We start from the raw sequence: 14,383 nt of genomic DNA on the forward strand, positions 1-14,383 counted from the left end.
GAAAGGGGGCTTTGAAATTGGCTTTAAATAGTAGAATTTTAATTTTTAAGAAGTTAATTATGAATATCCATGTAAACACTATTGAGTTATTTAAAGTCAGGGAATCCTGTGATTAAAAACTCATACTTCGCCCCCTTTTTTAAGTACATTTTTATTGATTTCAGAGAGAGGGAGAGAGAGAGAGATAGAAACATCAATGATGAGAGAGAATCATTGATCGGCCGCCTCCTTCGAGCCCCCTACTGGGGATTGAGCCTGCAACCTGGGCATGTGCCCTTGACCAGAATCGAATCTGGGACCCTTCCGTCCACAGGTTGACGCTCTATCCACTGAACCAGATCAGCTAGGGCTATTCTTCCCCTTTTTATAATCAGCTTTAGAGCTTTTATATTATGCATAATAATGAAGGAGAATAGGTACCAGATGCTCTAGTTAGTAATTTTAATAAACAATTCTTGTAATTTTAATAAACAATTCTTGCCCGGCCGGTGTGGCTCAGTGGTTGAGTGTTGACCTATGAACCAGAAGGTCACTGTTTCAATTCCTGGTTAGGGAACATGCTGGGGTTGGGGTCTTGATACCTGGGGTTGGGGGAAGGGGCCGTGCAGGAAGCAGCTGATGATATTTCACTCTCATCAGTGTTTCTATCTCTCTATTCCCTTCCTATCTCTAAAAATCAATAAAAAGTTTTAAAAATAATAATAATCAAAAATTCTTAATGTTTTATTTGCTTCATAATGTCCTGTGTTTTTTTGGTAGTAAATTTGCTATGCTAGTTGTTTATATAGACTACTATTAAAATATGTTTTTAGCATGAAAAAATGTAGGTAAAAATGAAAGATTAGTGATGGAAAAATCCATATAGTTAAAAATTAGATTTTTATTTTTCTAGTCAGTGCATATTAGATCTTGTGTATGAATAGATGTTCAAATTGATAGTTTTTTTGTTATTGTTGTTTTTGTTTCAGGAAAGTATCTAAGGCAAAAAAGAATTGACTTCCAGCTTCCTTATGACATCCTTTGGCAGTGGAAACATAATCAGGTACAATGAACCTATCTTACCAGGTTTCATTCTTAAGGCATGGCAGGGAGGGAATGCAGATCTTTTTCTCTGCCTCCTTGTTATGCTCTCATTTTAGGAAATATAAAGTGTCCCTGTGAAGGTTAGAGACTAAAAAAAAAAAAAAGAATTTGCATTCATATTTAATGTGACCTGTTTGCCTTTACTCATAATTCAAAATAGCAGTGAGTTTCTACTTTCCTGGGCAATCTTCTGTTATTATTCTGGACTTTTATTTTGGTAGCATAGATTCTGTCCTGTCAGAATCCTGTTTGATGCAGGTCTCCAGAGAATTTAGATGTACTGCAAGCAGCATGAAGAAATTTCAGGCTTTATTTTTGTTGGCTCCTTCCCATCAGTTTGGAATTTATTTTTCACATACAAAGGAAACAGGGAAAATGTTTAACACTCTTATGCTTTTAAAAGATCTTTAAATATATTGGGAAGTAAAAATAGGAAGATACTAGTTTTCTCTCTTGCCTCCTGCACGCCCTTACTGGGGATTGAGCCCCCAACCTGGGCATGTGCCCAGACCAGGAATCGAACCAGTGACCTATTAGTTCATGCATGGGTTGATGCTCAACTACTGAGCCACAGTGGCCAGACTTTTTTTATATATATGTTTTTATTTTTTAAACAGAGAGGAAGTGAGAGGGATAGAGAGATAGAAATATCGATGAGAAACATCATTGATTGGCTATCTCCTGCACGACCCCTACTGGGGATCAAGCTTGCAATCCAGGCATGTGCCCTGACTGGGAATTTATCCAGTGACCTCTTAGTTCATGGATTGATGTTCAGTTAGAGCCACACCAGCTGGGCTGATGCATTCTTAATTACAGTGTGAGAGCTCAATTTTCCTGCTTGCCCTATCCTCTTTATTCACTAAATTAATTGCCTTAATTAAAATGTGAAATGTGTTTTCCAACAATACCCACCTTGAAAAAGCCAGGGTACTAATTTTTTAAAATTTCATATACATATACAGTTCATATAAGCAATCCCTAGGCAAGTTTTTCTCCTTTTTCATAGAGGCAAATAGAAGCTTAATTTATCCAAATGAATAGCTTTGATTTACAATGTGTGATTTTCATTTAAGTTAATCCAACAACATGCTAAAGAAACACTCTCCGGTTCGATTCAGTGGATAGAGCATCTGCCTGCGGACTGAGGGGTCCCGGGTTCGATTTCAGTCCAGGACACATGCCCAGGTTGCAGGCTCGATCCCCAGTGGGGGGCGTGCAGAAGGCAGCCAATCAATGATTCTCTCTCATCATTGATGTTTCTATGTCTCCCTCTTGCTCCTTCTCTGAAATCAATAAAAATATTTAGAAAAAGAAGAAGAAATATATCAGTCAGCCCTGGGCAGCGTAGCTCAGTGATTAGCGTGTTGGCCCATGCACTGAAGGGTCTCAGGTTTGATTCCCAGTGAAGGGCATATACCTGGGTTTCTGGTTTGTTCCCCAGCCCTGGTTGGGGCATGTGGGGGAGGCAACCAATTGCTATGTCTCTCTTTTTTTATATATATATATATTTTTATTGACTTCAGAGAGGAAGGAAGAGGGAGAGACAGAAACATCAATGATGAGAGAGAATCATTGATCAGCTGCCTCCTGCACGCCCCCACTGGGAATCATGCCCACAACCTGGGCATGTGCCCTCCTAGCTCATAGATCGATGCTCAACCATTGAGCTACACTGGCCGGACTCCATGTGTCTCTCTCACATTGATGTTTCTCTCTCTCCTCCCTTCCTCCCTCCCTTCTATTCTCTCTAAAAAATCAATGGAAAAAATATCCTTGAGTGAGAATTAACAAAGAAAAAAACCATTGTTCAAAATGCACTTTCTTTAAACCATTTTATATTTATATTTCTTCTATTGAACCTAGTTCTCTCACACTGATCTAGTAAATCACCTTCTAATTTGGGGTAAAAAGTGATCACATCAAGAGTTTCCCTCAAATGTATCCAGCCCAGAAAGTCTTGTAACTATTTCCATGTAGGCAGAGCACATGGATAACTTCCTGTATTTTTAGTGATTAATGCTGCTATCTGGCATTTGAAGTTAAATGCTATATTAAGATTTTTCTTTTTTCTTCTAGCTATACAAAAAGCCAGATGTCCCACTATATAAAAAAATTCGTTCAAGTGAGTAATTTGGGAGCTGTTTTTTCTGTCTCCGTATCATCAGTGTTCCTCTTGGTCTGACGCTTTAAAAATTATCCTGTATATTCACAAACTATTCTTTACCTCTTTCAAGATGTCTACGTTGACGTCAAACCCCTTTCTGGTTATGAGGCTACCACCTGTAACTGTAAGAAGCCAGATGACGACACCAGGAAGGGCTGTGTGGATGACTGCCTCAATAGGTACTGTACTAAACAGATTCCTTAAAACATAGGCTTTACGATCTATGTAAGATACTTCAGTTGGAGAGAAAAGTTAAATATGCTCTTTGATTTTGCCTCAGGAAGGTCCACATTGATATATAAAACATAATTAATAGGATGTTTTAGTCAGCTGGGGCTATTATAACAAAATACCATAGATTGGGTAGCTTAAACAACAGAAATTTATTCCCCACAGTTTAGGAGGCTATGAAGTACATGGTCAAGATGCCAGTAGATTCGCTGTCTGGTGAGGATCCACTTCCTGGCTTATAGACAGCTGCCTTCTTGCATACTTACATGGCCTTTCCTGAGTGCATGCTCATAGACAAATAGTGCCTTTTTAACAGGGGCACTCCATCATGAAGTTCCCACCCTCATCACCTAATAGAAACCTGTTTTCCTCTCAAAGGCACTACTTCTAAATACCATCACATTAGGGCTAGGTCTTCAGCTGTGAACTTTGGGAGCACATAAACATTCAGCTCAAATGTGGGATGAATACAGTAACTGAAAAAAAATGATATTTAGAGTCTTACATACCCAGTTTTAAATCTTGTTATTTATTAGACCTGAAGAACGTTATTAACCCCTCTAATAAAAATACCTTTTATGAGAAGTTTGTGAGGATTGTATGAATCAATGTTTATAAAGTATTAAGCACAGTTCTGGAAACCTTCCTAGATCTCTGTATATAGTAGCCATAATGAGGAAGTAAAGTAGTCTGGTAGCAGTGAGAAATAAGAATGGGTTCACAAATCATTAGCATATAGCGGATACACATGAGAATCTAGTCAATGATAGCAACAAGAAATAGTAACACTATTGTCAGAGATAGAAAGTAAGGAATATAACTGGTTTGAAGATACAAATTATGATTTTCATTTTGGACCATTAATTTTAAAATGACAATGAGATTTCAAAGTGGAAATGTTTAATAGAGGCAAAAGAGTGAAAATAGATTTGTTGGTTTTGGTAATATAAGAAAATTTATAGCAAAAAAGAACCATTGAAATTCACATCAATATTTTCTGTTCTATATCGTTTTCCTGGGCAAAAGCAACTGCTTTCCTGGTCTCTGGTCAATTGTTCTCATGGCTGGGGAAATCAGTGTTTCAGTACCTACCTCCTGCATCAACATGCCAGTTGTGAAATTGTACCTTACATACATCACTGTAAATTTCAAAATCTTCACATCTTAATTTGCAGCATCTACTTTTAGATTTGGGTAAATTTACAGTCTTGTTTTCAGGCACAATGTATAGAAACATGCCGGGGTCCAGCCCCAGCAGGTCCAGGGGTCCCCAAAGGTGTAGACGGAGTCGGCGAAGAAGGAATGACACGGAGACAGCATTCAGTTGATCAGCAGCCTAGCCAGGATCTCTAGCCACAATCTCCAGCCAAGTTCTGTTCAAGATCTCCAGCGAAGTTCTGGTTAGGATCTCCAGCCAGGTTCTGTTTCGGATCCAGGTTCTCCAGCCAGATTCTGTAGCCATGTTCCCTCGCTAGGTTCTGTCTCTAGGTTCTGAGGCCAGTTTCTGTCCAGGATCTTTTGCCATGTTCTCTCCAGCGAAGTTCTTCTGTCTCTAGAGAACGTTCTGTGTAGGTTCTGTGCCTAGGCTCTGTCTCTCTTGGTCCTGTCTTCCAAGCCCTGTGTTCTCAGTTCTGTGTCTGAAGTTCTGTCTCTTTCTGTCTTGTTACAACTGTATTTATACCAGTTGATTCAATCCTATCAATCTCTATTACAAAGGTTAGGGCGTTTCTTATCTCCATTCCAGGGAGTAAAGATTATGTAGCTTAAGCATGATTGTTCATAGTTAAAGTGATTAATTACCCGCCTGCCACTTAGTTAAGAGGTTTTATTCCCTCCCTAACTTCAGGGGAAAATCCCTACCTGGGGAAACCACCTTTCTCAGAGACCTTGGTTAAAACACATAGTGCCAAGAACAGTATGCCATATATGCCAGGTCCTTTGAAACAGCAAGCATGGACCGGCTCCCGGCAGAAACATGTTTTACTTTTTTATATAATTAAAGGGCTTATCTTGGTTATTTATAAAAACAAATGGAATATATTTCAGTGCCTTCAACTCTAAAAACCACAAATTTTTAGCAACCTCTGAATGATTGTTCTTTGGCAGAAATTTTTTAAATTGAAGTCTCTTTTCTCTCAGTACTATGTTATATTTATATTTTAGTTATTTTGTCCACCTAAACTATATTGTTGTGTGTGTTCTGAAATATGGAAATATACTAGTGGGTGTAGGGTATTACGAACAGGGAGTTATAATTGAAACCACAAAAATAAATGAGCCTCCTAAAGAAAAGATGAACAAAGAATGTGTCATAGAAGGTACGCAGGAAAATGGGCTTCCTGTTTAAATAGAAAGACAGAAACCGTTATTGGAAGAAAGGTGGGAAATCCATTATCATAAATTATCAACAAAGTCCACAAAAAGAGGGCTTTTTCAGGAGAGCTGTTCAACAATATTCTTACAGCAAAGAAGTCAGCAAAAGGAAGAATAAAGGTGATGAATTTGACAGTAAGGCAGTGTCTTTTTCACAAGTTAAGTTGATTGTCTTAAGTTGAAGAAGAATCCAATGGAGACTTTCTCTGCTTACTGCTCATTTATGTGATTTGACACTATACTATTTGTCCTTTATAAGTTATGATTATAAACATAATATATTTTGATTTACCAATATATTCTTGGTCCTCCCTTGTTCATGCTAAATACCCATACTGGGATTCTAAACTATAAAACAACTAAAAGGCTTCTCTTAAAGATCCTAGAAATTTAAAAAGGAAAGCAGTGATAGGGCATACGCATAACCACGTTCACCTACTGTGTTCAAAATTGTTTACTTGTTTATTCACTCCAAATTATAGGTTTAGCTAGTTATATAGACTGCTAATGTTATTTCCAATATGGAAATGTCTTTAAACTAATGAAATAGGGATTCCTATTTTTAAAAAAAAATTATAATATGAGTATACTGACCTTTACACTTAAAAGTAGTTATGATGGTAAATTTTGTGTGTATTTTACTACAGTTTTTAAAAAAATCTGTAAATGGCCATGAGCTACTTCAAAACAAGATTGCAGTATAATCTGAAACTATTAATTTCTGTGTTGGTTGCAGTTCATTTACTCTTAGCACAGAGCTAAGTAAGATAACTTTTACCCAGGATGCTAAGTGGACAATTAGCTTAATAATTTGCAAGGAGCATTTGGTGTTACAACTGGATTTGGAAATTTATAGTGTTATTAATTTTTTAAGTTCTATATTATTACTTGTTAAGCTTGTTAGCCAATCTAACCTTGTTAAAATAATTTGGTGTATTCATTTTAAGAATTCCTATAAAACATAAAATGGGTTTATGTAGGCATATAATGTTAATTGACATACAATTATTGCTTTTCTTTCTAGAATGATCTTTGCTGAGTGTTCCCCCAACACTTGCCCCTGTGGTGAGCAGTGTTGTAACCAGAGGATACAGAGGCATGAGTGGGTGCAATGTCTAGAACGGTTTCGAGCTGAGGAAAAAGGTTGGGGAATCAGAACCAAAGAACCCCTAAAAGCTGGGCAGTTCATCATTGAATACCTAGGAGAGGTTGTCAGCGAACAGGAATTCAGGTAATTGATGATAGTCAGTAAAATGGTAGAAGTATCAGATTAGAATGGAAAATGGAATATTTGAAATTTACTTTCAATTTAATCATTAAGTGGCTTTCAATAATCTTTCTCCTTTTCAGAAACAGGATGATCGAGCAGTATCATAATCATAGTGACCACTATTGTCTGAACCTGGATAGTGGAATGGTGATTGACAGTTATCGCATGGGAAATGAGGCTCGATTCATCAACCACAGCTGTGACCCAAACTGTGAAATGCAGAAATGGTAAGGAATCAGGGGATGGTGAAACCAAGAATCCCATAGGACAGAAAGCATTGAGGGTATCCAGAGATTGATCTTTGCACCATGTCAATCAGCTTACACAAAGTAGCTTAGGCATTTCCCTATTATACCAGATCCTCCTGGCAAAGAGTAAGCCTCTGCTATTCTTCACTTCATCCTAACTACTTAGTCGGCCTACACTCCGAGGAGCCTGAGGTTTGATTCCCAGTGAAGGGCATGTATATGAGTTGCAGGTTCAATCCCTGGCCCCAGTTGGTAGAAAATGTCATATATAAATATATAAAACATCTAGTATTTATTTACTGCTTACTTTGTCCTACGTACTGTTACATGGTTTGTCTCATAACAGTTCATTCAGCATAGGCCCACTGAATTTGTCACCATGAGTATAAAAACAAGTGAATCTCTACCTTTAACTGTTGTCCTTTCTCTATAGGTCTGTTAATGGAGTTTACCGGATTGGACTATATGCTCTTAAAGATATGCCAGCTGGTACAGAACTCACTTATGATTACAACTTTCATTCATTTAATGTTGAAAAACAGGTAAGCATGTGCCCGGCCAGTGTTTCTCAGTGGTTGAACATCAACCTATGAACCAGGAGGTCACGATTTCATTCCCATTCAGGGCACGTGCCCAGGTTTCGGGCTCAATCCCCAGTGGAGGGTGTGCAGGAGTCAGCCGATCAATGATTCTCTCTCATCATTGATGTTTCTATCTCTCCCTCTCCCTTCCTCTCTGAAATCAATAAAAATACATTTTTTAAAAAACAGGTAAGAATAGTAAATCCAAGAGGGAGGTTGAACTTTGTCACAGTGCTCTGTATAACATAGGCCTTCAGTAAACATTACTGAGTTGTAGCCATTGAGAAGTACAGTGGAAAAAGCAGTTTCTCACTCTTAACTCCACTTTTATCTAGGATACACAGGTCTATGTTATTCTTTCAGAAGAGATTGCCCAATCATTTTTGGTCTCCAGTTCTTAAGTATTCTGGTGAAGTTTTTTCCAATATTTAATCTTATCTTTCAACTATTGTGGAAATCTACTTCATTCTCAATTAGTTGTTTTCCTCTATGTGAAAGTTTCTTCATTCAAACTTATTGTTGGGTGTCCAGATGCTCTGGCATCCTATTTGAACTTATAAATGAAACGGCAGCCTAAAAGCATTATTCTCGTTCCTTTCAAAGCAACTGTGTAAGTGTGGCTTTGAGAAATGTCGAGGAATCATCGGTGGCAAGAGTCAACGTATGAATGGACTCACCAGCAGCAAAAGCAGCCAGCCTATAGCCACACATAAAAAGTCTGGACGGTCAAAAGAAAAGAGGAAATCTAAGCACAAGCTGAAAAAAAGGGTGAATAATAATTCCATGGCTTTCCTCAGAGGCAATTACTGAAACAAGGGAAATGCCAAAGGGTGGCATCTTCAGAGTGGTTTTAATGTTCTTGGAGGTGATTTCTGATTGATGTTTTTTTCCCCCTGCATTCTGATCCATCTCTTTTTCAGAGAGGCCACCTCTCTGAGGAACCCAGTGAAAACATGAACACTCCAACAAGATTGGCCCCCCAATTACAAATGAAGCCCATGTCCAATCGAGAGAGGTAAAAAGTAGATATTCTTACCTGAGCTCTCTAAATTATGTGATTCGCTTGTCCGATTATTGAGCAGCTGTATATTTGAGCCATTTCTTTTGTACAGGAGTTCCTTAAATAAGGATTCAAGGGGTCTGTGAACTTGGGTGGGGGGGGGAAATTGTGTCTTTATTTTACCTACTTTCTAACTGAAATTTAGCATGACCTTAAATATGACTGTAGGCAACAACAACAAATGTGTGTGTGTGTGTGTGTGTGTGTGTGTGTGTGTGTGTAGTATTTGCAGTTTCCACGAGTTTTGCCACCGATATTCATTTTCATATTATGTTACAGGTGTTACACATATCTCAAAATATCATTTAGGTTTATCTCTGCCTCAAAATTACAATAGTTGTTAAACCCTCAACTAGATATTGTCATGTGTTAAAAATTAATGTTTAAAATATTCTGAAAACTGTATTGCAGCATATTTAGTTTCCTTTTAATCCTATGTATTAAAATTACTTAAATTTTTAAATTAATTTTTTAAATGCTTTTAAAACATTGTTCAGAGAAGGATTATATGGGCTTCATCAGTCTGCCAGAGGGATCCATACTATGTTGATATATTAACAGCAGTCAAAAGGATCTTTAGTCATTTTTACTCTTCCTTGTATTCAAGGATTTGTTCATGTCAGAGGTTAAACAATGTAAACATGTCATATTTCTCAAGATACTCTATTTTTATTTTTATTTTTTTAAGTTCACGTCAGACGGGTCATGTGCCAGAAGCGTAACAAGGTTCATGGGCGGCACATCTCACACAGCAGCGTGAACACCCAATCATCACGCTTTTTTTTTTTTTAAGATACTCTATATTTCCCCTGACTACACACTTTAATATCTTAGAAAGTTTATCCTTACTTACAATTTTACTATAATGTTAGCCACTTTTATTCTATTTCACTTTGTCATAGAAATTTTAAACTTCATTGAAACAGATGATCTAATCCAGTGGTTCTCTATTTTAGTTGCATGTTAGCCTAGGAAGCTTTAAAAAACTTCTGATGGCCCTAATCAGTGTAACTCAGTTGGTAGGAGCATCATCTCCTGCACTGGAAGGTCAAGGGCACATACCTGGGTTGCAGGTTCTGTCCTTGTTTGGAGGGCTCTTTCTGGAGGCAGCTAATCATTGTGTGTCTCTCTCCCCCTCTCTCTTTCTTCCTTCCTCCCTCCCTTTCTAAAATTAATTTAAAAGAAAAACAAAAAACGCTTTTGATGCCCAGGCCACACCCGTGACCACTTAAACCAGAATTTTCAGAGATGGAATCCAGACATCAGTAGTTTATAAAGCTCCCCAAGTGATTTCAATTTGCAGCCAAAGTCAAGAATATAAAATTGGTCTAATCTCCATTACAGAGGCCTATATTTGAGATTTATTCAAGCTAACATTGTTTTATATGTGTATTAGGGTGAAAATCAAATAATGGAATCATCAAAATAATGTGTAGGGTCAATCAAGATACATGTAACTCATTTACATTTAGAGATCCATGTGAAGGCATTGCTTGTAGCATCATTGCCCAGTGCATATCCATCCTAAATATCTTAGCTTATATCTGCCAGTTCTCCTTCTCATAGCTAATCCTATGAGCTAATCCTGTACTTTATCTGAAAAACTTTCTTTAGAATTTGTACAAATACTCCATAAAGTTCTGCCTTCAAATCAGGTTGTTTCAATTGCCAAAATTTTTGTAGTCTTTAAGTCCCCAGGATTATCAGTAAATAATATAAGGAAATGTTTTATGTTATGTGAAAAAAAAGTTAGGATGCAAAACTGAGTAATGTTTTCTCATATATAATTCTCTTTATACGGCTGAATTCACTGATAAGTATTCATTTATAACATCTTAACAGCGGCTTACATAGAATAGACATGTAATAAATGCTTATTGAATTAATGAATAAAAGGACTATTTTTTTCTTTCCTTGCAGGAATTTTGTATTAAAGCATCATGTGTTCTTGGTCCGAAACTGGGAGAAGATTCGGCAGAAACAGGAGGAAGTAAAGCACACCAGTGATAATATTCACTCAGCATCATTATATACCCGCTGGAATGGCATCTGCCGAGATGATGGGAACATCAAATCTGGTAAGGACTAGAAAAGTTTCTGCTAATTCCAAAAGGTTATCTCAAAGTGATTACACTAGTTACTTTCAAACAAACAGTCTATTCAAAAATTCCTTTTGGTCTGTTCCAAAAAAGTTAAGATCCAAGCATATTAACACCAATCAGCAATAACCTATCCCTCCAGCTCTCCATCTTCCTGTTTCTACTATGGGAAATAGGAAGAAACCCCCTTCACCACCTCCCAGACATCACCTACAGCCTGAAAGTCACTAGACATGAGATATAGGTAGTGGGTCCTTTGTCTTCTTTCCTACCTGGAAAATACCTTGCAGACAGGGTAAATAGTGATGACAGATGCAGAGGAAAATGACACCAGTGTTAATTTGAAGACTTTTTGTCCCCCACATTTAGACCAGCATTATATACACAGACCATCAGATTTCCTTTTTCTAACCTTCATGAGTGAATAATGTAATAGCATTCCTGATGCAGATTTATTATCCAGAGCAGATTCAAAGAAGAGAAAGTGGCATGTCTAAATACTCATTCTAACTGAAAATAGTGTTCAAAAGCTCATGCTCTTATTATTTTATTTCCCTCAGAAAATACAGGCATTCTGCATTGTGCATGAGGGAATATGCTGAGCTAGGGAATAGATAGAAATTTGCCCAAAATCTTCTATCCTCTCAGTGATTTGATTGGTATAAATTCTCTAAGTTTACAATTCAGTTAGTTCAAATCGTCTGGTATAATAATAATTTCCTGAGTCTTTTATAGGTCAGGCACTGAGCTAGACACATTAAGAAGATGTTTATTTCATCTGCATAATTACTTCATGAGGAAAATACTACCACTAGTCCCATTTTACAGTTAAGGAACTGAGATGCAGAGCATTTAAGTAGCTTGCCCAAGATCAAAATCTAATAAGTAGAGAAGCCACAGTAAAAACACAGACTCATTTTGAAGCTCAGACTTTCAGCTACTACGCTATGTAGCATTTGGCTACTAAAATAAGCTCGCTCTAACTTGCAGCATCTGTCTCTCTGGTAAACTTCATTGTTTTCTGATTTTCCTGTAAGAAAGAGAGAAAGAACTCTATGACTTCAACTAATCACTTCAACAAAAATTGAGCAAAGGGCAGAAAGTCATTGCGGGAGAAAAAGCCATGTAGAACTCCTCTTTTCCTGAAGCTAATTTTCACTTTATTCTTCCAGACGTCTTCATGACCCAGTTCTCCGCTCTGCAGACAGCCCGATCTGTTCGAACAAGGCGGCTGGCAGCTGCAGAGGAAAACATAGAAGTGGCTCGAGCAGCCCGCCTCGCTCAGATCTTCAAAGAGATCTGTGATGGTATCATCTCTTATAAAGGTGACCATATCCACCCCAAATCATTCTTCTTAGCTTTTTCTAAAAGTCATACCATTTATCCTCACTTGAGACATCCAAGAACAAGTGACAGTTTAGGATTAGGAAATTAGGAGGTTTATTTAGCTCTTCCTTTTGTCAGAGTATAGAATTACAGGACTGATTATAGTCTTTGGGAATTGTTGTTTTTAAATCCCTAGATCTTATAGGTCAATTTTTTCTATTTATTAGATTTACCGTAAGTATTATATTTAGAAATCACATTTTTTAGCTACAGTATAGAAAGAAGCAGGTCTCTGTCTTGGATAAAATTTTCCTTAATGCCCTAACCGGTTTAGCTCAGTGGATAGAACCTCGGCCTGCGGACTGAAGGGTCCCAGGTTCGATTCCAGTCAAGGGCATGTACCTGGTTGCGGGCACATCCCCAGTGGGGAGTGTGCAGGAGGCAGCTGATCGATGCTTCTCTCTCATCGATGTTTCTAACTCTCTATCCCTCTCCCTTCCTCTCTGTGAAAAATCAATAAAATATATTTAAAAAAAAAAAATTTTCCTGAATGAAGCAGTGACATCTATAATAATAAAGGCTTAATATGCTAATTAGACCAGACAGCTGACCAACCTTGGTCCGAAGCCGCGACAGGGGCTGAGGCAGAAGCGGTTGGGGCGATCAATCAGGCAGGCAAGCAAGGGGCGATCAAGCAGGCAGGAGGCAGGCAGGCGAGCGGTTAGGGGCCAGCGGTCCCAGATTGGAAGAGGGATGTCCGACTGCCGGATTAGGCCCGATCCCACAGGGATCCCTGTGAGATTGGGCCTAAACAGGCAGTTGGACATGCCCCAAGGGGCCCCGGATTGCCAGAGGGTGCAGGCCAGGCTGAGGGACCCCTCCCCCCACCCTGTGCATGAATTTCGTGCACCGGGCCTCTAGTAGTAATATAAGAAAAAAATATGAACATATGGCATCAGTGGTTCTTAACCTTTTTTGATTGACAGATACTTGATTTTCTGATATTCAGAGAATCTCAGAAAAGCTATGCACTCTTTCCCTAGAAAAAATGCATGTAAGTAATTTTGCATATATTTTTGGAGGGATTACAGGCCCTACATGAAGAAAAAAGATCTAGCCCTAGCTGGTTTGGCTCAGTGGATAGAGCATCAGCCTGCAGACTGAAAGATCTCGGGTTTGATTCTGGTCAAGGGCACATGCCCAGGTTGTGGGCTTGATCCCCAGTAGGGGGGCATGCAGGAGGCAGCCGATCAATGATTCTCTCTCATCGATGTTTCTATCACTCTCAACCTCTCCCTTCCTCTCTGAAATCAATAAGAAAAAAAAATATTCTAAAAAAAAGTTGAAAAAAAGAAAGAATAAAGACCTAAAGTTACAAAAAAATTACTTCAAGAGTGTTTTCAGCTCAGCCAGCATGGCTCAGTGGTTGAGCATCGACCTATGAACCAGGAGGTCACGGTTAAAATCCTGGTCATGGCACATGCCCAGGTTGTGGGCTCGATCTTCAATGTGGGGCATGCAGGGGGCAACCAATCAATGATTCTTTCTCATAATTGATGTTTTTATCTCCCTCTCCTTGCCTCTCTGAAATCAATAAAAATATTTTTTATGGTGTTTTCATGCAAATATCTTTACCCTACCCCGTTTCTCTTTCAAGACACATCTTTTGGATATGTGTTGGGGGGTAAGGGTGGGGAAGGAGAGATTTTAATTTGGGTAGGGAGTTTGGTAATGTACATGCCTTTTTATGATCAGAAAATGTGGAGATATTTAAAATAAAAGATTTTAACAAATAATTGCAGCTTTTGCTATCAATTCTGGCTGGTCTTCTCTTCCCTAAATTCTGACCCTGGCCTGTTTTGTTCAGTGGATAGAGCATCAGCCTGCGGGTTCAATTCCAGTCAAGGGCACGTACCTCAGTTGCAGGCTTGATCCCTGGCCCTGG

General features: G+C 38.4%; 1 protein-coding gene and 1 non-coding gene across 2 annotated transcripts in view; one reads left to right on the top strand and one right to left on the bottom strand.

The window, feature by feature from the left end:
- The window catches only part of ASH1L (ASH1 like histone lysine methyltransferase), a 120,854-nt gene that overhangs the window by 92,972 nt on the left and 13,499 nt on the right, over positions 1-14,383 (top strand). Inside the window, 10 exon segments of the mRNA XM_059675176.1 lie at positions 969-1,042; positions 3,163-3,208; positions 3,321-3,429; positions 6,879-7,085; positions 7,205-7,351; positions 7,806-7,914; positions 8,557-8,721; positions 8,874-8,968; positions 10,934-11,091; positions 12,285-12,437. Of these exon segments, the coding sequence (XP_059531159.1) occupies positions 969-1,042; positions 3,163-3,208; positions 3,321-3,429; positions 6,879-7,085; positions 7,205-7,351; positions 7,806-7,914; positions 8,557-8,721; positions 8,874-8,968; positions 10,934-11,091; positions 12,285-12,437 (1,263 nt within the window).
- On the bottom strand, positions 9,706-9,808 carry LOC132221464 (small nucleolar RNA U13). Its single transcript, XR_009450006.1, has one exon. It is a non-coding gene; the product is annotated as a small nucleolar RNA U13 (small nucleolar RNA).

The sequence above is a fragment of the Myotis daubentonii genome, chromosome 18 (assembly GCF_963259705.1).
Source record: "Myotis daubentonii chromosome 18, mMyoDau2.1, whole genome shotgun sequence".
Classification (NCBI taxonomy): domain Eukaryota; kingdom Metazoa; phylum Chordata; class Mammalia; order Chiroptera; family Vespertilionidae; genus Myotis; species Myotis daubentonii.